Source organism: Rattus norvegicus, chromosome 1 (assembly GCF_036323735.1).
Source record: "Rattus norvegicus strain BN/NHsdMcwi chromosome 1, GRCr8, whole genome shotgun sequence".
Lineage (NCBI taxonomy): Eukaryota > Metazoa > Chordata > Mammalia > Rodentia > Muridae > Rattus > Rattus norvegicus.
In genome coordinates, this window is record NC_086019.1 from 160,257,805 (window position 1) to 160,284,994 (window position 27,190).

Here is a 27,190-nt window from a genome sequence, read left to right on the forward strand (position 1 = left end):
AGAGCTGTACAAACTCTCCTACCCAATAGCCAGGGTCACAGATCTAGTCCTAGAATCCATGTCCGTGGAAGGAGAGTCCTAGACTATCAAGTCAGGGGCCATGTGAAGCATCCTGTGTTTATGTATGTTTAGAAGGCTGTTGGGAACATCAGATGAGTTACTGAATGGCAATGAGAGTTGTAAACTGTAAAATAAATGCCCCACACTTTGTGCTTTTGAATTATACATGCATTAGAGACTCTTAAACATTTTCAAAGCAGCACAAGGTAAAATTCAGTGAAATACTGTTTGAGTGCAGACCATAGATTTTTGAGAAAGAAAAGAAAAACCCAGCAGCATGTATACACTTGTGCACATGCCTATCATGTGCAGGTGCTTATGTGTGTGCATCTGTGTGTATGCACGAGGGTTTGTATATGCACATGAGAACCTCCAGTCCTTTTAGCGTGACCAGGATCCACACAGTGTCTGGTTCCCACCAAGAAGTATAACCCGGGTCAGTCTGGCTCCGTAGCCAGTTCTGTCACCTGACTAGCTCTGTTATCTTGGGTTAAATAGGGTCACTGTCCTTGCTTCCTGAAACCTTGAGTGTGTGGAGAAAGCTGCTCTGAAGAGTTGGGGGAGGGGTAGGCTGAGGGGAATGACCCTCAAGTACCATAGCTGTGGGGAAGCCTGGATCCAGTGGCCACTGTTGGCAGAGCTAAAGGAGTGTTGTTCTTACCTGTTGGATAGAAAGGACCTCTGGGAGTTTCTGGCATCCTTGGAACTATCTCTGGGTAAAAAGCCATACCAGGAAAACATACTGTCTGTCTCTACTGAGATATAGTCCACTACTTGCTCATTCCCAAAGTCCTTTCCCTCAGTCTGGGCTAAGGGGCTGGCGGGCTTAGAATCGCAGGAGAATTGGATATTGTTGTCATTTAAGATAGAAAATAGATTTGTTCGTTGTTTTTAACTAAATAAAACTAATATCCTGGCCTTTGCTCTCCAGACAGTTACTGGCTGCAGACACGGAAATGTTCTGACTGCTATAGAGCCAGTGGGGCCTTTAGGGGATCCAGACGCCTGGAAGCCACACAGCCAAATTGAAGCCATTTCCAAACTGTGGGAGGTGATCCATTTCAAGTTATGAAATTAATTTGGTGATTCAAGACCATCATTTATTAAAATTAATTGGAATGACCCATTAACCTATAGAGAAGGTGTATGTATTTGATTGTTTTGTTTTGTTGAAATGGATTCTCCTCTTTTTGTCCAGGCAAGCCTGGAAAGTGTGGTTCTCCTGCTTTAGCCTCCCCTCCCAAACACTGGGATTACAAGCTCATCTCACCATGCCTGACTCTTCAACAGAGATTCCTTATCCAGTACATAAGCCGTAGGAAAGAATCAGCTCTTCCTATAAATCAATAACAAAAAGACAATCAGCTCATAAAACATGGGCAAAAGACTTAGACGCCTCCATAAAGAGGATAGGAAAACAGCCAGGAAAGCCACAGAAACATCGCTATTCTTGAGAAAATGATACATGGGAACCACCATGGCATAAATGCTACCACTACCCCACTTCCATTAGAAAGGCTTGAATGGGAGAGATGGATTTTGCCCATGCAAAGCCACTGGAATACACTCACACCCACCAGTTGGACTGAATTAGTAGGCTGACTTTTGAACACTGTTCTGCAGTCCCGACCATTCAGAACATAGGCATGCCAGCGCTTCCACTCCGTGGACTATGCCCATGAAGTGTGCCTATGGGTGCATGTGAGACAAAATCACACATGCCACACCCAGCCTCGAATGGACGAATGCAGACTCTTCCCACAATGGGGCAATACATGCAGCAGTGCTAATGATCACGACAAGCATAAAACCGAAAGACAGGAGCCGGACACAGAGCTTTATAACTCCCTTTTATAAAGTATAAAAGCAGGCAAAAACAAACGCCTTAGATGTCTGGGGAGTGATTACCCTTAGGGGAGGAACTGAGGTTGGGGAGAGAATGGGGAACGGCTTCCAAGGTACTATGTCCTTGGATCTAAGGGCTGGCTGCTTGCTGGTAATTGTTTTTCTTTTCTTTGGTTCTTTGGTACTAAGGGCCTTATACCTCATACCTGAGTGGCATGCTGTGTGTGTGTGTGTGTGTGTGTGTGTGTGTGTGTGTGTGTGTGTGTGTGTGTGTGTATGTGTGTGTGTGTTGTGTGTATACACACATGCATGTGCACAAGACAAATGGAGGGAGGGAGAGAGAACAGAGAGAGAGGGAGAGACAGGGAGGAAAAGGAAAAGAGTGAGAGGCTGACTCCTATCTCAACCTCCTGAGCAGCTGGGTCCCTCCACTGTACTTAAGTCACATTTTAATAAAAGCATGCAGGTGACAATAATAGAGGAAACACGGTGGGTCATAAAGGTTGGCATTGTTCAGTAACGGGGCAGACTGGTGCCTCACCCGATGTGTGTCTGCAGGGTTTCGGTGTCAGATGCATTTCTTCCTGTGAGTCACAGGCCAGGAGTGAGAGCCATCAACGTAATTAAGGTAAGCTTCCATTTTTAGGTGAAGAACTTGATACCCAAAGAAGAATTAAGAGCACAGCGAGGGTAACACAGAGCAAGGTGGCAGGCTCTAGTTTTCTGTCTCTGTGAATGGGGAGTGTGTAGTCAGTTTTCACCAGATGGGCCTGTGGCACAGTGAGGCCAGATGGGTAGGCTGTTCAGTCTGGCACCTTTCTCAAGGGAGGCAGTTCAAGGTGACAGTGGGAGTTTTGGGGGGTAATTTTTTCCATCCCAGCCTGGCTCCAGCGCTCCGGGATCACTCCCTCCTCCTTCCTGCCTCCTCTGTCTGAAGCTGTTCACCAGTGCACTCAATCACTTTTCCATTTGTGTACCAGCCTTGGTACCAAAGTCACACAGTGGCCATGGGAGTTGGAAAGTGGAAGAAAACAAATGGGGTAACTGCGATCCGATAAAGAACATTTCCAACTGGCTTGTGGGTTTGCTGAAGAATTTTGGGCAACAGAGCCCTGTGCTCTGGACTTGGGCAATCACTGGGCTTTCTGGATGAGGACAGTTTTGTGCAAAGGATCTGGAATCCTCCCAAAAAGGGTTCATTAGCCACTTGCCAATCCTGCTAACCGGAATCCCACAGTACAAGCTACCTGAGATCTCTTTACTCCGAGCACGTGTCCACCTGCACAAATGCAAGGGTAAGAAGGTGTACAGTATAGAGTTCCCAGGCTGCTACCAAGGGGGCCAGAGAGGGTTTCAGAGACATTGAGCTGAAGCTAAAAACCAAGGATAAGGAATGTGCCTACCTAAAGTTGCTGGAGAATGACCATTGTTGTATAGGAAACTGCCTGTAGTCCCATGCAGGGAGAAGGGGCAGAGGACATGGAGTGGGCAGAACCATGTGCTGATGGAACCTTCCTGAGTGATGAGGAAAACCTCACCAGGAACTTGTAAGACAGGAAACGCCTGTCACCTAGGAGACAGGAGAAAGGGATGCAGGCAGATGCTGCTAGAAATGTTGGCACAGCTCTGAAATTATGTTCTACAGCACTCACTGGCTTAGCTATCTTTGAAGACCTGTGCTGGTGTACGTCTGGCTGAAGGCCAGAGCTAGAGAGATGGGTAAGAGATTCCCCAGCGTCACAGCCCTGTCAGGGACCCAAAACTCAAAATCAGACACAATTTGATGTCATTAATATTCTAGAACGAATCTCCTAAACTATTTCTAGGCTACATCAGTTCTGCAGAATAGTCTTTCGTGTGTGTGTGTGTGTGTGTGTGTGTGTGTGTGTGTGTGTGTGTGTGTGCTTGCGTGCACGCATGTGTGCGTGCATGCGTACACATGTGTGCTTGTAGAGAGTGTTGAATGATCTGAGATGATCTCCGACCATGCACTGAAACCATTTGGGGAGGTATGGATGCTAAAGAGTCTGAGAAAACCTGCAGTGGGGATGTTAATGGATTGGGGACAGAATCTCCTAATATCCTCAAAGTCCTAAAATCTCCATAGTTCCTGATATGTCATTCAATCCCCTCTGTTCCTCAGCTAGAAAACTCCAACCTTAAGGATCAAAAGGTTCTTAAAAAAGAGACCAGGGTTTCTCTGTGAGGAGAAAATGAGGATATTATACAAGGTCCAGCCTCCCCTGATTACTCATATAATTGCCAATGAAGCTATGGCTAGAGTGTTGCCTTGCTGAGAACTTAAAGTTCTCAGCTGAGGAACTGGCATTGTAGAGTTGCTTTGGGGACCCAATGCAGGGCCTCTACCCTTACTCCCTCGCCTGCCTTCTCTCTCCCAGCTACTTGGGAAAAGGCAAGAGGCAGAAAAGACAGTTAATCATCTAGGCATGGTGATATGTGCCCGGAATCCCAGTCTTCCAGAGGCTCAGGCAGGGCATCTGTAAGTTTAATGCCAGCCTGGGCTCCATTGGAAGACTCTGTCTCTAAGCAAATAATAAAGGAAACTGGTTTAAGACCATGCACACTGGAGCCAGACCACCTGGGTGTGAATTCTGTGCTGTTTCCCCTTTCTAGTTCCTTAGACAAGTTGTCCAGGCACCATGCTTGCAAAAGCAGTGGCCAGCACAGTAGCCCCCAAGGTGAAGTATTTCATCTGTTTCCTAGAAGGCGCTAGCATGAAGCAGACATTGTAGGTGCCCTTTCCAACAACTCCTGGTAGTCTGAAGAATCCCCTACTTGGAGTAAATGACTGCAAACTCACTTTTCTCATCCGCTTCAGGAAGGGCTAGGTGCTCCCCCTTCCTTTACAATAGGCAGGACTGTTCCAGGTCAGGCTTGGGCCCCACTCCTGGTTTCCAGAGCTGGAGCAGCTGCCAAGAAGCTTGGTCCCAGGGACCCCAATGCATCTATTATTAATTTTCTGTAAGCAGCCATTGACTTCCCAGACAAGCTTCTGTCTGTAGATGACCGTAGCCCTCTCCGAGCACTCCTGCCCTTAATACTTCTCACAAGGCCTCTTAGGAAACAACCCTTCAGGCCTCATCTCCCTGGGAAGGTGGATTGTGGTGTAAACAATGAATCAAGGGCCCAGGCTGGTCATGCTGAATCTGACCTATGAGGATAGGACGTCTTGTTTTTCTCTTCACACCTCCTGCCTCCTGCACAGGCAGAGCCGTAGAGATCTCCTTGACAGCAGGATCCATACCCTATTAATCAGAGGCCGTGATGCCATCTGCAGTGTGTCACGCATCCCATCATCCCTCTGTGTAATGACGTCAGGAAAGTCCAAGCAGCTCTCTTCCTTGTCTTCCTGGTCTCCCAATCACTGAACTAAGTCAGAACTGCTTCTTTGTGTACCCTGGGGCACACATCCCTTTTCCAGTCACCATCAAATCTCTCACTTCACTTTTCAGCCTCTGATTTTGTGCCTGGACTATAAGCTCATGAGAGCAGGATCCTATTCATCTTCTAACGTACTCAGCAGGGTACACCTCCTCCCAGCGGTCACTGAAAGAGTGTGACTCACCCACCCCAACCTGCTAACCCCACACCCACACTCGCCCTCCTCTCTCCTTTGCTTCCTCCTTCCTGCCTTCTCCCCCTTCCACATTTCCTATATTTTTCTTGATTACTTAACAAAGGGAGTTAGAGATCACCTGATCAAACAATTCCCTAGAGGAAACCATAGGCCCACCTAAAATAGGCAAAATATTGAACACACAACCTCTCAGCCCAGCCAGCAACCCACACTTTCTCTCCTAACATGAGAAAAAAATTGGTTCTTCTTTAATAAAAGATTTAGACAATCTATTCTTAGTGTCCTCTTTCTCTGGGTCTCTGTCTCTGCCTCTGTCTCTCTGTCTCTCTCTCTCTCTCTCTCTGTCTGTCTCTGTCTCTCTGACTCTCTCTGTCAGTCTCTGTCTCTGTCTCTCTCTGTCTCTCTGTCTCTCTGTCTCTCTGTCTCTCTCTCTCTCTCTCTCTCTCTCTCTCTCTCTCTCTCTTTCTCAAAACAAAACTGTGCTAAGTGCCTGACATATGTTCAGCCATAACAACCCAGGAGCTGCCCTCATTGGTAGATGCAGAAGATGGTCCCAGTTAGCTCAGAAACCTACCCACGCTGGACACACCACCAGTGTCTAACAGATGCAGAGTCCATGAGTTGCCACACTCCAGTTTCCACATGGACACCGCCTACCTCCCAGGGGCCTGTGTTCCAACCCAGCATCTCCTCAGACAACCTTTGAGCCCACTGTAGCTGCAAGTGCCAAAAATAGATCATTGGGGTTTAATTGGCAACATTTGGTCCTAAGAGTAGGCTCCTCATTCCTGGAAGTGCAAGAGTGTGTTGCTCATTAGACAGCACCAAGTCTGTGCAGCGCCAGGGATGAGGCTGCTGCCACACACAGTGTCCTTATAGCTAAAATGAAATTTGCCATGACCTGGAGCACTGAGTCCCCACTCCTGTCCACGCAGGCTGGGTTTTCCTTCCCAAGTGTCATGAATTTCTTCCGAGGAAATCCTAGACTGCCTGGGGAAGGAAGCCAGGCTCACATACATCTCATCTTGACCTTTATAGTCCCTAGGCTCCCCTGTGTTGCCTGCACAGGACATTTTGACTTTCACTTTGGAATGAAGTTGGGCTTGTTTTAACAATAATAGACTAGAATGAAAGACAGGGAGGCTAAACTCTCACCCCGACTCCCTCAAGAATTCACTGGACAGGTCACGCGGCCTCTCTAAGACTCAGTCTCTCCACTTTTAAAATGTATATTTGAGATGCTACAATCTCTCCAACCTTGACAGAGATAACTAAAAAATTCTAACTTGAGAGACATGCTTTCTGAGCTTAAATCCCAGCTCTGGCCCTGCTAGTGTGTGACATGGGGCAAGCATAAGAGCTCTCCCTGGCTCTATGTGACTGTCTGCATAACTAGATGATAGTGACAGCCATCTCCTAGATTTGTTCTTGGGACCGGCATGTAACTCTAGATGGATGCCCAACCCCGAGCACGTTGTTGAGTGTGACTATTGTTATCATGAATCCACACCGTTCGAGTCTATACTTTTGCCTGCCAAAGCAGAGTCACAGCCTCCTTGTGGGTAGCTGCTATTCCCGTTCCTTTCACTGCTTCAGGAAATATAGGACAGAACGCTGTTATAAATCTAGTAATGGTTGAAGTGAATGTGTGCGGATCATAATAGCTCCCGCGTATGTTGTCCAAGACAGAGACATATATAGACAGTATTTAGAGAAATGGTGTACAGGTTCCCAAATCACACCAGCACCAATGTGTCTATGTGTTAGAAACCTCCAATCAAATCGAGATTATTGTGTTTTCTTCCATTTTGATTCATGCACACAATAGGTGCTAAGTTGGTGTTTAAATAGACAAGTATGTGGATGTATGTATGGGTGGATGGATTCATGGATGAATAGATGTGTGATGGGGAGGTGGGTGGTAGAAAGCTACGTTATATTTGATTCTTCGTTTATCTAAGCAGAATAGTGTGTGTGTGTGTGTGTGTGTGTGTGTGTGTGTGTGTGTGTGTGTGTGTGTGTGTGTGTGTGTGTGTAGAGGAGGTTCTAGCTATTTCTCTTACAGGGAGGTAGATGGCCATAGCTGTGTGTTTGTACATTGTCCCGTGTTAGCATATAAAGTCATTTTTTCAGGAGTCCTTTCAGCTGTCCACCTTTGACAACAGATATGCAATTCTCTGTTTCTCCTATGCCTTCCTCCTCCAACAATGAGGGTTTGTGCTGGGATTACTGCTTGTGGCTGCCTCTTTCCCAAGGCCCCAAAGCCTAGTCTGGCTTTTATCAATGGTATGGATGGAGGAGGGGTCCCAGATTCAGGGAGTGGTGCCTGTGGCCTGCTGCCAGTTGAATATGTCAGACTAAGATAGGTAATTCAGGTCTGCTCTGGATGCAGGCAGCGTGGTTACCTGTTATCCAGCTGTTAGCAGCTGTTGCCTTAGAAGTCACCAAGCTGTTTTCTCAGTGTTTGCTGCGGGCCTAGAAAACGATGGGGATCTGGAGGGGATGGGTTGGGCATGGCAAAGTAGTGTACAGCTATTCTCTGAGTGTGAAGAACCTTGTCCCACAGGGCAAAGGGCTGCTCTCGCCACTGCCTCTTAGAGCGCCAACTCCCTAATGAGATTAAAATGCCAGCATCCTGCTTCTGTGCACACTTAGGAACGCATTGGCTTGGGCTGTTTAATGAGTGTTAGTCAGGAATCTAAGTGAGGTCTGGGCAGGCGCCTGGCTGATGCTTCGTTGATTAGAATACTGAATGTGCTGCCCTTTGAAAGCCAGCCATTGTCAAAGACCAGGCTCTGAGCTCTGTTTAGAGAATTCCTTGGTAACCCAACATTCCCACAACTTACGGACCTTTGTAAGTGCCCAGTGATCTGGGATGATTGTGACAAGGAAATTGGTAACAAAGACAAAACTGATGATCCTTGTCAAAATCGTAAATAATGGCTTTTAAACCTGGTGCCCACCAGAAACACTTGGGGTTGGTTAATCTGTTTGGGGGGATATATTTCCTCCTTTTTTAGAAATGGAGTCTCATGCAGTCTAAGATGACCTTAAACTTGCTGTACAGCCAAGGTGACATTAAACTCCTGATCCCCCTGCTTCTACCTCCTAAGTTGCTAGGGGGAGGCATAAGCCACTATGCTCAGGTTGTGCTGTACTGGAAATTGAACCCAGGATTTCATGCTAGGCAAGCACTCTACCAACCAGGCCACGTCCCTAACCCCTTGGATGATACCATCATGGTTCTCTTTCTCTAGACCGAGAGACACAGGAATCTATCTGCTTATTAAAGGTGCTGTGGGTTGCCCATGTCCTGACTGAGCCCCAAAATTGGGAACTTTTGTTCAGCCATCTTAGTGCCAGAGCTGGTTTCTTTCTAACCCATACATCCTTGCGCCTGCTGCTTAGCCTCTGGGCCTCAGTTTTATCATCTCTAAAATGGGATTGGGCAAAGCGGTAGCCCTGCTAGAGAAAACAACAGAGAAGTTGAGATTGAAAATAGAATTACAATATGATCCAACAGCTCTGCTTCTGAGCATACATCTGGAAGAAATAAAAGCAGGACCTGGAGGAGATAATCTGTGCACAACCGTTCCTAGCACCATTCGCATATCCAAAGGTAGACCGAGTTGAATGCCTGCTAAAAGACGAATGGTCAGGGCAGATCTATATCATGGAATGTTATTAAACTTTTAAAAAGTAGATTTGCATATTCCGCCATGGAAGAAGCTTGAGGACATCATATAAGTGAAGTAACATGCACACCACTGATCCATTCTTATGAGGGACAAAAACAGTAAGATCCATAGGTGGTTGGATGGAGGAAGTGTGGGGCTTTGATTGTCTCAACAAGTTCCGAGTTTCGGCTGTGCCGGTGCAGGAGCAGGATAGGAGTATTGGAAGGACAACCAGTTGTGTCTTAGTGCCAGAGTTGGATCCTTGCAAACTACTAACAGAGTAAACTGTATGTTCTAGGGCAGTGTCTCTGCCTCCCATCTTGCTGTGGGAGAGCTGGGATTACAGACATGAGTTGCCACATCCAGCTTTCAAGTTTTGTATTTCATTTTATGCATGTGAGTGTTTTGCTTCCATGTATGCCTGTGTACCACGTGCTTGCCTGCTGCCTAGGGAGACCAAACGAGAGTGTCAGAACTCCTAAAACTGCTGCCCCACGGAAGCTGAGAACCAAAGCAGCTTCTCTGAAAGAGGAGTCAGTGCTCTGAACTGCTGAGCTCTCTCTCCAGCCCCCACATCTAGATTTTTATGAATTCTGAGACTCAAACTCAGGTCTCCAGGCTTTCATAACAAGTGCCTTTACCAGATAAACCAGCTCACCAACCCCATAGCTTTTTTTTTAACGTTCAGCATGCAGTATCTGCCCTCTGGAGTCCCTCTAAAGAAAGTATCCAATAGAATCTGCAAATGGCTTAGCACAGTCTCTGCCACACACCTGAATTTAAGCATGCCTTTGTCTTCTCCCCATCATTTGTCAGGTACTTTCAAAAGCACTTTTTAACCCTGGGTCTTTGTGTGTATGGTCTTATCTCCAGGGATATGTCTAGAGGGAGCACAGAAGGGGACACAGGTCTGTGGAAGAAGAGCACAAGTACTTTTGTGGGGGCAGGGGTGGGGGTTGAATGTAATTGGCTCCATAGGCCTAGGGGGAGTGGCACTGGCAGGCGCTGAGGCCTGCTGGGGGAAGTGTGTCACTGTGGAGGCAGGCTTTGAGGTCCCCTATGCTCAAGCCATACCCACTGCGGCACGCAGTCTTCTGCTGCCTTCAGATCAAGATGTAGAACTCTCAGCTCTTTTTTCAGCACCATGCCTGTCTTCATGCTGCCCTGAAGATAATGGGCTAAACCTCTGAAACTGTTAGCCCCAACAAAAAGTTTTCCTTATAAGAGTTGCTGTGGTCATGGTGTCTTCACAGCAATAAAACCCTAACTAAGATAGTTTGCCTACCTATATGAGGTTTAAGTTCATTGATGTCTCATAGTCACAAACTTAAAGCAAGGCCCATCAAGGCTTGCCTCAACTCACCCTTCTGAGTGGCTTTTAGCCTGCAGATGGCTAAGGAAAGTGGCTTCCACTCTTCAGTGAGAACCTGCAAAGAGTCACACTTGCCAATTGACTTTAATTTGAGGAGGTAGGAAAGTTAGTTCACTGAGTATCTTCCCAGGAGTCCTTTGGGGAAGGGAATTCTCAATTAAGCCAAAGTCTTGTCTGGCTTTCACCATATAGACACGCTTCATGTCCATGCTTCTGTTAGGCCAGCTCCAGTGATACTCACAGCGTCAAAACACATCAGCCTCTCCAAGAGACTGGGATTGTCTGACACTAGACAGGCTGTAGATTAGCCTTGAGAAAAGCCACCTGCCTACTTAGGCCAAGCAGGAAAGATTGATGCCCCTCAGGTCCAAAGGAATGCTCCTTTCCCTTACAGCTTGTCTATTATGTGCCTTGCTCTAAAGAGAGCTGATGAAGGGGAAAACCATGTGGGTATTGTGCGGTCAGAAGCCCAAGAGTGTGGTTCCTGCCAACGTCAACATTAAGACTAGGGTTTTGTTTCAATGAATGTATGAAATTGGACAGCAAAATTGAATATCTGCATTTTCAATATTATCATAGCAAATTGAGTAGTTACCTGGGATAGCTAAGTAAAGATGATGATGACGACGACGACGATGATGATGATGGTGATGATGATGATGGTGGTGGTGGTGGTGGTGGTGGTGGTGGTGGTGATAGTGGTGGCTGGTGATACTACAAAAGACAACTTGAATAGCTGAAGTGGAGAGAAAATTGGATCCTCCTCCCCAGAAATGAGTTAATTGTACTTACCATAGGCATGACCTAATGCTAATCATATTTTACATGTTGCCTTGTTTTTCTATAAATAAAGAGTCAGAGAAGTGTCATCTCTGCTTTGACAATATGGAAGTCTGAGACCACGTGGCTGGTATGTCTAAGGCAAAATGGTTAATGCTGCCTAGGAACGGAACATGAGGTCTACCTGGCCCCAAACTCTATGGAGTAGACTTACTGCGTCGTGAATAAAATCACAGCTGACTATGCACCTTCAGCAGTGTACTTGCTCTACAGGGGGAGTCATTTAAGAAGTAACTCTCGCCTCGTGTGTTTTACATAAAGCCCTATTATGAAGAGTCACTTGGGGGAGAGCATTTTCAGGCATAGTTTAACCCATCGGCATGGTGGCAGTACTGTCACAGCACTGCCACCCTGTTAGGTGAAACATGAATAACGTGGCTCCACCCCTTCAGTCTCTCTTAGTCGTTAAATGAGCAGAAAGTGATGCTGGGGTCCCATAGTCTCAGCTCTGCCAGTTACCAACCATGTAAGCGCATTTAAGCTACTTAGCAGATCCTTTCTTGTTGTTTTGAGACAGTGTTTCTCTGTGTAACCCTAACTGTCCCTGTTGTTTTGAGACAGTGTTTCTCTGTATAATCCTAAAGGTCCAGGAACTCATTTTATAGTTCAGGCTGGCCTTGAACTCAGAGGCTTCTGCCTCTCAGGCCTGGAATTATAGGAGGGCACTAACGCACATTTCTGAGGGTCAGTGAATGCGTGTGGCAAACGGAGGTGCACATTCAATGTATGTTATGTATATTGTGATCCCACAATATCACAGAGTCACCAAGAGATTTGCCCTGCCTACCCAACAACCAAGTGAGAACACCCCAACTTCCTGCATGGACAACTCTGGTTAAACCTTAACCTTTAAGGGGGCAGGTTGGTGTCAGTTGTCATAATCATGTTGGTTGGGGTCAGTTGTCATATCAGTGTTCTATCTTGTACTTCAGGCTCATCTGATCTTCCTTAGTATCTTCAGGTCCCCTTTAGTATGGGGAAAAGACTGAACTGGGGTTCTTGGTAAGGCCAAGATATACCATGACCCTAGGTTATAGAAAATTCTCCTAAATTCCACCTTTGCAGTGGGATTGTTCTCAGAGTAAAGAAATCTAGAATTCTAGAGCTAAGCTGGCCCTGGAGATCACACAGCAAGACCCACATCAGGGAGCTAAGAGGTAGGTAAGGCAGCTGAGTGATGGGGTAGGAAGAACAGGACCGTGCCTGGTCACCTATGAAATGCAGGAAAGAGATGCTGTCTGACACCAGTGGGGAACCACACCTCTTCCCCTTCAGATGCCCAGAAGCCTTCCTGGAACAAAGGCAGTTAGTATTCATGTTTGCAACTCAAAGAAAAGAGGAGGACTATGGGATAAGATTCAGGACAAAGGCTCAAGAGTCCCTGTTGAGTCTCCCAGGGAAGGGGAAAGCAAGTGGGGGCAGGAGTGGGAGTAGGGGAGGGGGAGGGTAGTGCAGAGATTAGGAGAAAGGAAGATCTAGCTAACCTTTCCTGTAATAGCGAAAGAATGGAAGAAAGAGTGCCCAAGTATAGACGAGGGAAGAAGTGGTTTCTGCTTGTTTGAAAATTGGGGAAAGGAGATTAAAAAGATGACTCAGAGCTGATCAAATCCAAGCCCTTCCCTATCCCCTCCTTGCCTGCCCAGTTGTGCAAGTTCCCGCTTATGTATGCTACCTCGGACTCTAGGATGACAAATTCACAGAGCATTGTAATTTTCTACTTACGTATCAACAGCGTCTTCTGGTTTGCCTCATCCATGATCTACTGACTTTTTCCCCCTGCTCTGAATCGAAGAGTGGTCCCCTCACCATCTCATCCTTCCGTGGTTTTCCTCATAGGCCTGCCCCTCAGAGACAATGATTTATTTATTATCCGTCTCCCCTGTCAGCATCTCCGTTCCACCAGGGCAGGGACGGAGGGTTCTGCCTGAGTCCCTTTTGTTCTAGAGCTTAGAAGGCTCAGTAAACACTTACTACATATTTCCTGCTCCCGCCTTCACAACCCCAGACGGAGAATCCCTAGTCTCCCTTGATGCTGAACACATAGTCTACTTTCCTAATTATCCTGGCCACAGCCGCAAACACCCATTAGACACAGCAATCCAAGGGGCGTTGGCTAAAGAATTGGATGGATAAAGATACTGATAATCAGAACCAATTACCTAAAATTGTGACATATGGTGCTCAATAAAACAGTGCCAAGTTGGTTTTTTGGTTTTTTTTTTTTAAACAACTTAAGAAAGCCATAGCAGAGGCCTCCACCAATCCTGTCTGCTTCTGGGTGCAGGGCCTGTGCAACTTCACGCATCACATACCATGAAGCCAGACCTGCTGATGAGGACCAGACCTTAGAAGACTATAAATACCAGATACTGGATTTATGGTTCGTCATGTAAAAAATAAGGAAATACAGAAGGATTTTGAACAGAGGTGACATTTCAAGTTTATCTCACTGTTTCCTGACTGTAGGTCATAAGCACCGTGGAAAATATGCACAAATACAGAAAGGCATAAAGCCTGATTAATCTCCTCCTCCCTCTCACCCTGCAGGCGCCCAACCAACCCCACAGAACCAGCAAGCGTTTGGTTAACGTCCTTCATCTCCCCAGGTTCATGCTTTTCCAAGTCTCATAGTTAAGCCAGTACTTCTTCAGCTGTAGTATTGGGTTTTGCCTGATTCAAGTGACATTTTAAGGAGCCTTGGCCTGGAAGTGAGCTTGTGGAGTGGCAGAGACGACCGTTTATAGGGTTGCCAGTAAGGCATTGAAGTGGAGGTTGGAGGGATCTGGAGTTCTAATGGGTGGCAGTGGAGAGATAGACAGGGAGCTGGTAAGACTGTCGCCACCTTCCATGAAACCCCTTCTTCTGGAAAGAACTTCCAGGATTGGGTGAGCCTTTTGGAGGACCTGCAGGTGACAGCAGGTGTTAGGAATCCTCAGTCTAGTATTCTTCTGCCTCTCTGCCTTCTAAGGTTGAGCCTGTCGCTTCTGCCCAGGTCTCAGGTTTTGCATTCTAAACAGCCTGGGGTATGGCCATGGGCATAGTAATTCACCAGAGAGCATGTGTGCCAGGGTCAGGCTTCCCGACATGGGCAGCTCACGCCTCAGGGTTCAGATTACATTTTCTTGGTAATCCCCTGTGCCTGGGCTGGCAAAGGAGAGAGTTAACATTGTCATCGGATCCTTAATTGTGCGTTTCATGAATTTTCATGTTTCCGCTTGCAAGCTTAATGTTGCTTTCTCTGTGCGTTCTTTATACTCAGGCATAAGAGACTTGTAATTACAGAGTGTTGTGGATTGCAGAGGGTGATTAAAATGGATTTCATGAAATCTGAGATTCAACCCCCCCATCCTCCCCCCCACCCTGTCAGCGCGCGCGCGCACACACACACACACACACACACACACAGAGCCATTGGGCAGGGGAGTAAGTCAGAATCCCACGACTTTCAGAAAACTGGGATAGGAAGGCTATGAATTTTCTTTATGTTTTCCCTCCCTGGATCTTGGATCTGCTCCAAGACAGCCCTCTCCCCCTCTCCCTCCTCCTCCTCCCTTCCTTCTCAAACTCCCCCATTTCCTGAGAGGAGTCCAGCTCTATCCCTGACCCCAGCCAGCTCTGACCACCCCCCCCCCGGGCCCCTCTGGCTGCCTCCACTCCAAGAGACAATGAGACAGAGTAGTTTGTCTTTGCTTGACTGCAGTTGTTGAGCTTTTTCATCGAGGTCATGGTCAGCCTCCATCCCTGTCACTTTGAGTAAGGCCTGAAGATGCTGAAGCCAGTGAGGGGTAAGGACTCCCAGTCCATGTGTTTCTCTTCTAGGACAATTTGGTGCCTGGTAGACATGAGATGTGGTCCTCTCAACTTTAGTCTAAATCAGGAATGAGCTGTTTGACTTAGGAGTTTCGAGAGGTGGCTATAAGGCTTCCTTGAGAAGGCAGACTTTACCTCCAATAAAGAGGAAATGGTTCTTGAGGGAAAACAAGCAGAACAGTAGGAAATCTAGCCTGGCCAACCTGGAAGATGGTCACCTCAGTGGCCTGCCTCTGGGAGGGAGTCAAGGGACTTCTGTGTGAAAGGACAACTATTGTCACAGCAGGCTTGAACTAGAACACCTCCCCACCCCCAGACGGAAGTGAAGGTGCACAAAATCAACGCCCTCAGCCCTGAGTCCTTGAGCAGTAAACAACCTGCCCTATGTTGTGTGGCAGCCATGAAGCAGAGCGAAGCCAGGCCTTTATGTGTCTCAGATCATGCTCTGTCCATGACCTCTGAGTGGTACATACATCGTGTATGTATGGGTGTAGTGTTCCTAGCTGCACCAGGACTGCACTGTTGTTTGGGCTGATGGGACAATGTCACCGTGGAGCACAGGATCCCTGAGTATCTGTAGATCTCTACCACCTCTGCCCAGGACAGGCTGTGGCCCGTTCTCCAGGCTCTTATTGAGGCTCCGGCATTGGTTCTTGAGTCGAGCTTCAGTGAATGTATGAAATCTGAGAGAGGGAGGGGCAGCCTGGCGAGGAGACACGGAAGTGGGTATTTCTCACAGTGAGTAAGGAGCAGGCTTCTGAAACTGTGGGGCCACCTCTTGGGTCCCGTGCCCTGGTTCCAGTGGCATCCCTTCCGAAGCAGACACCTTCCCAGGCATTGCCCAGATTGGGAACCTTTCTGAAGTGCGTTGCTCTTTAACTGTGACCTTGGACCTTGCCTGAAGTGTAATCCTCACCAACCTGGCTGTGTCTGTGGGATGTGCAGAAGAAAGGGTCTTCTCTGAGAATGGATGGGCCTCGCTCGTGCTAGGGTGAAGACGATAGAGACAGACCAGGTGTCTTGGTAACAGAGATGGAGGCGGAAGCTATATTTATAACAGAGGTCATTGGGGAGGACTTCTAGAAAATGAGACATTTAAGGTAAGCCTCTAAGAGTAGGCATTCACCAACAAGAAATATCATGTGGCCTCTGACAGTGGAAGGCGGGTAGAGGAGAATGCCGTAACGAGAATAGCTGTGCTGGAATTAACAGAAGGCCATCCACATACATACCTGTGGGCAGCTCCACTTACAGATGAGGGAACTAAGCACCAGGCTGGTTCAGAATTTTTCAGAGTCACACAGCTTGTATGTAGTGGAACTAGGCTTCAAAACCAAACTGTTCTTGCTCTCTAACCCATTCTCCTTCTAAACACTGAGCTAACCATGTCTGGCATACAAGCACTGTCTTGGGCATTTCCCAAACATATATTTATTAAGCTGTCTCAGCACCTTGGCACATGTGGGGAAAGATGTTCTGATGGGCTGGGCTGGGTATCAAACTTCTGCCTGCCTGCTACCCTAAGCTCTCTCCTCTGTATGGCCATAGCAGGATCTGCATTGCAGGCTCCCTCAGTCTTTTGCACAGTGTTGTATGCTAGAAGGCATTCTGAGCGTGTTCTCTGGGTATTTTCGAGGGTTCATTGCTTCAGAGGTTTCCCCCAACCAGGGTGGTTCCTTTGCTGGAACTCCCTCCCTCCCTATGGGAGTTCCTGTGCTTACAGCAATCCAGCCCATGGCTCCAAGCCTGCCAACAGGGTTTTCTGGGTGCTTGTCCTTGGCCAAAGTTATCGGCAAGCTCTATTAATACATTTAAGCACAAGAAGTGAAATAAGTGCTAAGCGGTGATACTCTGCTTCCATAAAGGCGCACCTCCAGCTCAGAACCTTACCAGCATCTGGCTTCCTTGAACCATGCCCCATCCCTGCACACTGTGGAAGTGTTAACATCCCTCTGTAGGCAGATAAGCCGTGAGAGGAACCTTCAAATGTATGCAAAGTGACTCTCTGCATAGCCTGGCCTCATAAAACCTAGGAGACCAGATTACCCAGAGCCTGCTGAAACCCAGGGGAAGAGGGGAAGAAGGGAAGAGGGGAGAGGGGATAAGGGGAGGGGAGGGGAGAAAAGAGGAAGGGAGAGGACAAGAGAGCCTGAGAGCAGAGTTAGAACCCACAGCTCCTCAAGTGAACACAGCCACCAGGTGAGTGCAGGAGTAATGTTCTGGTTGCCAGGCTCGTGGGACATCACCATTGCACATGAACAACTGAGGGACAACAAAGGCCTGATTCTAGTAGTTAATTTTTTTTCAATTACATTAGAAATACTCTATAAGTGTATGTGGGAGGTGGGTCCCCACTGGGATGCATAGACCATCTTCTATCTTACTAATGATGTTCCTTTGAGCATTGATTAAGATACTGTATTGGTCAGCACTGTCCAGGAAAACAGAGCCAACAGAAGATTCTCACGGGTACATACATATATCCGTATGTTTACAATCTAATACACACGCATGCATGTGGGGAATCAGCACATGTGACTGTGCAGCTATAGAGTATGAAGTCCATGGAGGAAGATAGCAGGTTGGGGACTCAGGCATGAACTACTTCTGTGGTCTTAAGATTGAACTCTTTTTCCAAGAAACCACAACATTTGCTCCAGAGGCCTAAAACCGATTAGAAGGAGCCACCCAGATTCTCAAGGTTCATCTCTCCTTAACGAAGTCAATTGATTAAAGAGGTCAGCTATACCCATGTAGCCCCTTCCTAGGGATCCTGGATATAAACTGTCTACATTCCTGGCTCCTATAGGTGCTCATACGAAGCTAGCATCAACAGTGGCTTCTGATGTCTCCCATTGTCATCTCCCCTTGGTCACAGGAACTTTGTGGGGAGATGTCTTAAGATTGTGTGAACGTTCTATTCTTTGTCTAACCCCTCCCACCTGCATCAAGCATCCATTGCTGGTCCTTCCTGAAAGGAAGCAGTGTTGCCTGTGACCATTATGTAAAGAGCTTTCCCTTAGAGAAAAGGTTTGGGAACTGCCTACTTGTGACAACTCTGCCATTTAGCCAGTCAGGTTCCTATCCAGGACACCTTGCTCATGTAAGGTGACCAGATTTGTGCAACTTGGTACAGCATTCATTGTATACGATAACATGTGTTAAAATGCCATGTATGAGGAAGATGCCCATACACATGTGTGTGGCTTAAAGAGCCTTATATAGATGTATGCAGGCTTCCGTCGTGGCTAGGTGTGTCACAGTGATGACACAATGAGTTCATTTAGACAAAGACCTTAAGGCAGCAGCTGGCAAGGGTAGGGCAAGGATTGGGGTCTTACTTGATAAATAAAAAAGAACATTCTAGATATCTGTTCTTCAGTTAAAGAGTTGTTGCTGTCCTTGCAGCCGCCCAAAACTAAAGCATTCATTATATGCTATTTATGTATTTATTAATAAATGCTGCCATTTATTGGCACCCTACCTATGCCGAAGCTTCCTGCACCACCTCTTTGAAGACTTCCCTAACATGCTGTGATAGAAAGAACAGAAAGCAGGATGTCAGGAGTGTGAGCGCCTGTCCCATCCCTTCCATGGCCCTGTGCTGTGATGTGGAGTAAGTTAGCCTCTCTGAACTTCAGTTTTCCCTTCTGCAAAGTAGAAGGGTTGGACCAGCTAATATTTAACCTAAGGGATGGGTATAAATTCCCCACCAAGTAGCTTTAGTTTAGAGACAGTTAGGCCAACTAAACTGTCAGGCACCTACTGCTTTCTGTGCATTATTTATATGAAGCTCCATTGGGTCCCCAGCACTGCCTTGCTCTGGATATGTTAGAGAGATGTCCCACCAATGCTCTGGATGACTGTTGCTTCTCCTACTGGCAAGCGGTGCAGCCAGGACTCAAGCCTGGAGCTGCCCATCCTGAATATTCTTTTCTTTAAGCTGGCTTCCACCATGATCAGTACCTAGGAGATCAAATTTAGAAAGAACCAGGCTCAGTATATAGAAATTCCCATCCCTCCCAACCTGAACTCTCTTGGCCCCACAGGTAGAACCATCCTGCTTAAGCTCTTACTGATTCTGTGACTTAGGGAAAGTCATTTAGTTTTCTTATGCCTCAGTTTCCTGGTCTCTAAAAGGTAGCAATTTCACACAGTTATAATGAGACAAGACTTGAAGATGGCCCTGCAAAATATTAACACAATCAATAGGATTTTGGTAAACTGAGCTAAGTAGTCCCACTGGGCCAGCCTCCCAAGCCTGCTGTGAAAACAAATGCAACAAGCCATAGAACGTGTGTTATAGATTGTGCTGTGCTGTTTATATATGAAGGATCAGGATCCTAAGATCTGACCCTGGAGAAACAGTTGAGGGCAAGGGTAGCAGGAGCTCTGGGGGAAGGTGACCCTGCTGCTTCCACATATTTGTGTTCCTGAGTTCTCAAGAGGATTTCCCGCCTTAGGTCAGGCTAGGTTTGTTAGGGGAGACAGGTAACATGAGTCTGTAAACTTTCAGTTCAACTCAATTACAAGGAAGAGGTAACCGGAAGTGGGAATTCCAAATGAAGCCAAATTATATTCACTGGCTTTACACCGGCACTTTAGTATGTTGATGGGAAGAAAGCAGTGATTTTACCCTTTTGAAGTAGACTTGGGGTTAGGCTGTACACACCTGTGTTGTATTAAGTTGTGGGATCAGTAGGTATAATTACAGGATTTAATTATAAAGTGTGCCTTACTGACATGTGTATGCATGGATCTACATATTGTAAACCCTTTCAAGATAGTTTATGTAAAACAAAATCATGGAAGGCCAGCTTCTCACTGAAAGGTTCATGGTGGGTCTTTCTGAGTAGGAAGGAGCCCAGAAAGTTTTTATTCTCTTGTGTTCTTTGAGTTAGAAAAATTCTCTACTGTGTCTCTTCCTCCTTCTCTCCCTCATCTTTCCTTTCTCCTTCCCACTTCTCCTTTCCTGTTGGATCTCCCCCACCCCCCTCTAGGCAGTACTAAACATCAAACCGTAGCCTCCTGCACTGTAAGCAAATGCTCTTTTCTTGAACTTGGATGCTTACAAGGCAACTATTTCTTTAGAGAAACTTGCAGTTGTCCTGTTAGGGATGGCAGGCAATAAATAACCAGACGATTAGTTCCAAATGCTGCTACCTGCTAGGAAGAAATGGTGTGGTTAGTTTGAGAAGAACCAGGGAAGGGGGAAGGTGGTGATGAGACAGACTTCATGGGGCTGGGGGCCGGGGGGGGACACTCGGGCCTTGTCTGTGAGACCAGAAAGAGGCTCTCAGGTAGAATGTGAGATGGAGAGTCCTGGAGAGAAGGGAAACCAATGTGAACCCTGTGGTTTGGGGTTTGAAGTGGAGCTCTGGCCTTCTACACCGCTATGCAGCTTGGCCTCTTCTGTCTCTTTGAAAGGATATTCTACTAGGACTAAGGGTGATCGTGTCACCACCTCCCCCAGCTGCCCTAGAACCCATAACAAAAGTTACTGGCTTTGAAGCCTCTAGACGCTCAAGTCTTCCCCTGTCTCAGGCAGCTTCCCTTTTGCCAGAATTCTTGTCCTTCTGTGGAGCCCTGAGCTGCCATTAGCCTCTCCCAGAGAAGTGCTGCAGTGCCAGAGATGAGACTTTGCACGCTCCAGGCCCTGGGTTCAAGCCCCCGTATCACAGAACATAAGGATAAACCAGCTCTCTCTCCAAGCCCACACCCACTTACACTGTGTTACTTGCTTCTTGTCCTACATGGGTCTAACCTGTCCTATGTAGGGAGTGGACAGTGGCCTCAAGAAAAGGCAGGGAGGACAGGGGTCCCAGGAAAGCTTCCTTTCACTGATAGGGTGTAGGGTTATTTATTTGCTTGTTGTCTAGATTTTATCTATTTTTATTTTATACACATATGTTATCTATTTTTGTTTTATACAAGTATGTATATGCCATGTGTATGCAGTACCTGTGGAGACCAGAAGAGGGCATTGGCGCCCTGGAAGTGAAGTTACAAGTAGTTTGGAACCACCATGCGGGTTCTGGGAACCAAGCCTGGGTCCTCTGCAAGAGCTTCAAGTGCTCTTAACTCCTGAGCCATCTCTCCATCGCCCAATGGGAACGCTTGTTCTAAATTCTTTGTTCAGGTGGTGAGAGAGAAGCTTCCTCAATAGACTGACCCCAAGAACAACATCACTGTCTTCATGTAGACTTTTAAACTGTGGAGGATCATTTCTTGTACAGGTAGTTACTGGGTATTTACTATGTGTCAGAGTATGCTAGGCACAGGGAATGATGTGGTCAAATTCCCTAAGCTAGGAGTTACTGTTCAAGGCAGGCCTTATCTCAGCCCTATATCTGCCTTTGATCCTATGTTTGCCATTACTATATACAGTAAAGTTATATACTTATAACCCTAGGTAAGAAGTATGGAAGTGCTTGCGAAAGCAGACCAAAACCTGGCTGACTTTCTTTCTAAGCCATTCTACAATCCCAGGAAAGGGCTGGAGCATTGGGTAGGCACACCTGTAGTTCTTCAATAACACCACTAGATGTCAGTGGTGTTCAGAAGGGGAGGAAGACTCCTGGGGATGACCTTTCAGCCAGGTTGTAGAGTATGAAAAGCAAAGACTTTCTGTATACTAAATGCTGTCCTGAATGCAGTGACTTTCTCCTGTCATTTGATGCTTGCAGAGGCCCTATGACTTGCATATTCCTATCCCTAGTTTAGAGGTGAGCAAAAGGGGTGCTCAAAGTAAGAACTGTTGCTGCCGTTAGTCAACTTTTTATCTGAAGCCACCAGACCAATATTACCTCAGAAGCCAAGTGTTCAGCCAGACAGTCCTTGACAGCCACTGACCCACTGTGGATAGCATCTCCCCATACGTGGGCAGCACATGACTGCACAGACGTATAAGGACGAAAATTTCCATGCATGTCTGAGTAGTGTGCAGTACAGGTGCTCATGGGACAGATAGAAAGGAAGGGGCTGGCAAAAGCCATGCAGAGGCAGCTGGGCTGTCTACATCTCCTGTTAGATATGCTAGGAATCATAAACACTATCAGTGGCTTGGGCTTGATGTGAGGAATAGAACAAGGCTGCAGTAACCCATCTTTAACTGAGCATGTAAACAGATGTGTTGTATGTCGCCCCTAAATAACTAGGATCTAACAAGGACCAGCATGGCAAGACATTCCAAGGGCACAGTAGTGGCACTTATATCTTGGGGGTAACCAACAGCCATCCAATTGTACCCAAGGCCTACTCAGTAAGAGGCCATTCATGAGTGGTACTGTAAATCTAACCGACGATGGTGGTGTCACAGACCCTAGAGGAAAACAGTGCAAACCAGTATAGCTTTCAACTATATGCTAAGTCCTTATGCCTACAGATGAGTATGGCTCTCAGCCCTCACAAAGAAGCTTCTTTTTGTCAAAGACATTACAGAAATTCCAAACTGATCAAAATGAAACAAACACACAAACAAACAGACCTGACTGTGGGGTACCCAGCTCCAGTTTCTACATCTACAGCAGAACCCAAACCTAACTCTCAAGGAGCCGCAAAAGCGGAGACAGAAAAATTACTAAAAACTGTCAAGCCAGGACATCTAATAATGACAGAGAAGCTGAGCCCACGATGTCCCAAAATGTGGTTCTTAAATAAGATCTGCACAATGACACCAGTTTCCTTGCCAGTGTGAATAGGGGAAATCTCACAAGGCCCAGAAGAGCTATATGTAATTAACAGTTACTGAGACGGGGAGAATTAGCATTTCCCACGGACTAGCCCTGCCCCCTGACAGGTTATCCAAAACTAGTGGTCAGCCTTAAACATGTACATAGCAGTGACTCTAGATGGGCTCAGTAGGAAGATGCATAAATAATAGACATTGATTTATATTATATAATAATTAAAGAAAGGAGTTCGTGAATTTGGGATGGAACTGAGCACTCAAGAGGAGTTGGAAAGGAAGTAGAAGTTCTCATCTCTAAAATTCTCCCCCAAAAAATTCAATTATAAAAAGAGCTGAAGCCCCAATCCTCCATAAGCAATGCCTAAAAGTTTCTGAATAAAGTTAAAGAAAAAATGTAGGGGAAGATTCCAGGTCAAAGTCATACAAAGACGGTCGGCTTGTAGTACTTGATAATTCCAGTCCATCGATAGACCCTTGGGAGCTGGGGAGATAGCTCAGCAGTCAAGAGCGCACACTGGTCTTACAGAACACCTGACTTCTCAACACCTATGTGGGGCAGCTCACAACTGCCTGTAACTGCAGCTCCAGGGGGCTCTGATGCCCTCTCTGGCCTCCTCGGGTACCCTCACACATATCCAGAAACAGGCAAATGTACGTGTGCATGTGCGCGCGCGCGCGCACACACACACACACACACACACACACACACACACACACACACCTAAAAATAAAACAAATGATGACATCATCCACCTCAAGAGAGGAAGTGACAAAGGCAAGGACACTTAGTTTCTGTTCTAACCCATAGACACTCCATTTGACCCTGGACTGGCAAGGCAGGGAGAGTGACCTGAAAAATGGAAAGTGCCAAAGTCTGTAGGGAGGCCTTGGGGAGGAAGGAGAGGAAACAGACTAGGCCTGATTCCCATGGAGGAAAATCCCAGGAGCCTTGTCTTGAGTTGGGCCCCATCCAAGGGACAGCCCAGGGGATACCTGGAGCAAGCCAATGACCTTGGAGATGGCTGGGCAACGGGGTCACACAAACAGAGGGAGGGAAGGCTCCGGGATCTAATGATAAGATGTCTCTGTGCTGTCCAGGGCACCTACTAGCTATGAGGAAAGGAAGCAGGTTTGGGCAGAATAAATGGTCACATTTGTCCCTGTTGAGCCATTTCTACACGTAACACGCATCTGAGGTCAGATAGCAAACAGCTGAAGGAGCTTTTTCTGTTCTTACTTGAAACATGAGTAAGTTTCAAGGTTAGTTAGTGCTCATTACCACAGGTTTGGGTTCTGGGGTGGAAATTCTGGTTTTTCTAGTTGCAATGCTACATCTCTTTCACAGCAATGATGTCCCAGGATGGTGATAAAGTTGCTGTTGTTTACGACTCTGAGGCCAAGCATGTTGGTCTGTTTTGCACATGGAAGCCCTGAGCCTCTATAAGGCACACCACATGCCTACTGTAACAGAGAATGTATCTAGGAGAGGGAACCAATGCAAACCGACACATACATCTGCTAGGCAAGGATTCTATTCTCCTCCTCTTTGTGGGGGTGGGTGTGCCCCTGTTCCTGGAGGGTGGGAGCCAATTCTGGTGGCCTGCCGCCAGCTTTTCTTCAGGATGAGTCTTCCTTAAGCAAGTGATTGGGAGGAGCCATCTCTCTACAGCTGAGGGCCTGCTTTGGAAGGCAAGTTCTCTGACTCATGCTGAGTAAAGTCTGCACACAAGCAGGTGCCTGACTGGGAGCCATTTCTAGGGCTTAATGAGCATCTGTGAGGGGAGGAGACAGGAGGGTCCTGGGGGCAGGGCTTGGCGATCTGCTAGGAGAAAGGGAAAGCAAGAGAAATAAGCCTGGAATGGGAGTGATATGATCACATGTTGTCTATGAAAAATGACTATCACTGGCCAGGAGATGGAATGGAGGCAACCCAGGAGACCCAGGAGGATGCTGTGGAAGGCAGCAGATAACGCTACTTGGGCGGGCCGCCACAAAACAGCAGACAGCCCCGAGGACAGAGGAGTCTGTGAGTTGAGAACTATGCGTGTACCCGTGGTGGCTGAGTCCTCCCTTGCAGCCTTCACCAGCTCTGGCGAGGGCGTATCCCTTCTCAACAACCGTTGGTGCTGCCTATTTAGGGGAGCATGGCCCACTGCCGCAGTATATAGTTATCTGTACGTTTTGGTGTGATGGTCTCGTGCGGTCTGTTGACCACCAATTCCAAGTCAAGTGGTGTTCGTTTTTCAAGGCTTCTTACCTGGTTTCATATGCGGGTTCTAAGATGTGTGAGTATGACCACGCTGGCTGGGAAGGTAGTGGCTAAGAAATGCCATCACCTGAGTCCCCAAGGTGGCCGGCCGCCGATGTCCAAGCGAATCTCATGGTCACTGTTTGGTTCCATCCTGGCAGTGCCACCCAGGTTATAGTTTGGTCTCCCCTTGACTTGTAGTGCAAGATCCCGCGTGGAAGTGTTTTATAGGATTCCTTTGTTCTATTTTGAAGGGTTGCGGGACGTGTGTGTGTGTGTGTGTGTGTGTGTGTGAGAGAGAGAGAGAGAGAGAGAGAGAGAGAGAGAGAGAGAGAGAGAGAGAGAGAAAGAGAGAGAGAGATTAAAAAAATAGGGGAAATTTTATTTTCCAAATATATGTTCTGGAAGAAGGAATCTGGGCTTTTAGTATCTGTTCAGGTCACAGAGAGGAGGGACAGCTGGCCAGGGATGCTTTGGAAACTGGAGAGAAAGCCACAGTATGAAGCGCAAGGAATTTTAGGTTGTCTGGAGGAGCAGAGACTTTAAGAGCTGATGGAGTCCCTCTGTGGCTTTACAACAGAGGAGGGAGCAGCTCTGCCTGGTAAACTCCTTGGCCCAGGGAACAGGAAACAGGCCCCTGGGCACCATGTCTCCAACCTGTCCTCTGTGCCAGCTGCCTCTGGCAAGTCAGCCTGCCTCTGTTTCCCTATCTGTAAAATGGAGATAACAGAGTCCTCTCCGGGGGCTGCTGGGAGGACTTGGTGTCACGATAAAGATGAAAGCTACTTCTTTAGTTAACATGAATTTAACGAATAGTGTAGTAATTGCTATTGTGTGATGCATCTCTGAAATCTTTTTTAAAAAAATAATTAGAACTTTACTATAAAGAACTCACAAGTAAAATTCACTCAGTGAGGTTAGCCAGGCCCGAAGTCTATACACTGCAAGCTGCAATCTCACTAATCATTTGCAGGGCCAAATTAAGAGTGTGTGTGTGTGTGTGTGTGTGTGTGTGTGTGTGTGTACTCACACAAGAACTGGCCTTCCAAGAAAAGGGATTTAAAAGTGTGAGAAAGGAGCAGATTGTTCCCTTAGAGACCAGAATATCCTGGGAAAATGTCTATAAGTTGCTGAAACTATTTTAGAGTTGCCAGAATATTCCAAGGAACAGAAGAAAAGTCAGCCAGTGGCCCAGCTGTGGGCTTTACTGGGCTGCGGGTCCATATGTTTGGCTAGGTCTGGTCTTCTGGTATTCCAGCCTTGCTGTGTGGGGGACAGATCCCAGGGACTGGCTTCCCGGACAGCTGCTTGCTCTCCCCAGAGCTGACTATGGGTAAGGCTGAGGGAACAGGGAGTTGATGCTTGCCAGGTTCAGATGGACATGAAGAAGACCCTTGGCCACTTACGGAGTGGCTGTCTGTTCCAACAAACTCCTTTTGGGCAACTCTGTAACAGTTGAACTGAGACCATCACCCCCAAAATGTTGTTTTCACAGCAATCTTACTCATCTTTCTGCAGCGTCAACAGAGCTCTCTCCGTTCTGTTTCCTTACTAGTTCCGGTGGAAGCAGGGCCATTGTGATCTTGAATGCTTATCAGTTGCTCACCTTCAACCAGTGTGGTGCCAGATGCTTCATAAGAATGATCAGTTACCTGGGCGAGGTACCTAGGTAGAACTGGAAATCGATCTGGTATGGGGCTTGCCAGAAGCAATAGTGATGTCAGACTTTAGCGTCCACCCTGGCAACCTCTACTGAATGTGTTTGTTAATCCCTGTATGTGAGACCCTCCCACTCTGGGTAGAACAACAGAGAGATGACAATCCCATGGCAGAGCTATGGGTTAGCCCAGGCTAGCCCATTCTTAGAGGCCACAGCACTGCAGGGAAAGCATAACGGAGTTAGGAGAAAATGTCGCTGGGCTGAATCTAGTGCTGCTACGTGAATCGTAAATCCCTCTGATCTCCTTCAAATCAAATGGCAATGTTTACTTTTCCAGGCTACCAAAAGAAACAATGATACCAGGCTAGCCCGGTACATGCTGAACAGGCG

At 47.0% G+C, this 27,190-nt stretch overlaps 1 protein-coding gene across 22 annotated transcripts in view; it reads left to right on the plus strand.

The window, feature by feature from the left end:
- Tenm4 (teneurin transmembrane protein 4) overlaps positions 1 to 27,190 on the plus strand; it is a 2,974,939-nt gene that overhangs the window by 2,558,194 nt on the left and 389,555 nt on the right. Inside the window, exon 1 of one of the 22 annotated variants that reach the window (XM_039113154.2) lies at positions 24,484 to 24,918. The exons of the other annotated variants lie outside the window; for them this stretch is intronic. Within the exon in view, the coding sequence (XP_038969082.1) occupies positions 24,786 to 24,918 (133 nt within the window). The 5' untranslated portion in view covers positions 24,484 to 24,785. Of the gene's footprint in view, positions 1 to 24,483; positions 24,919 to 27,190 lie in introns of those variants that run through there. 22 annotated transcript variants of the gene reach the window in all.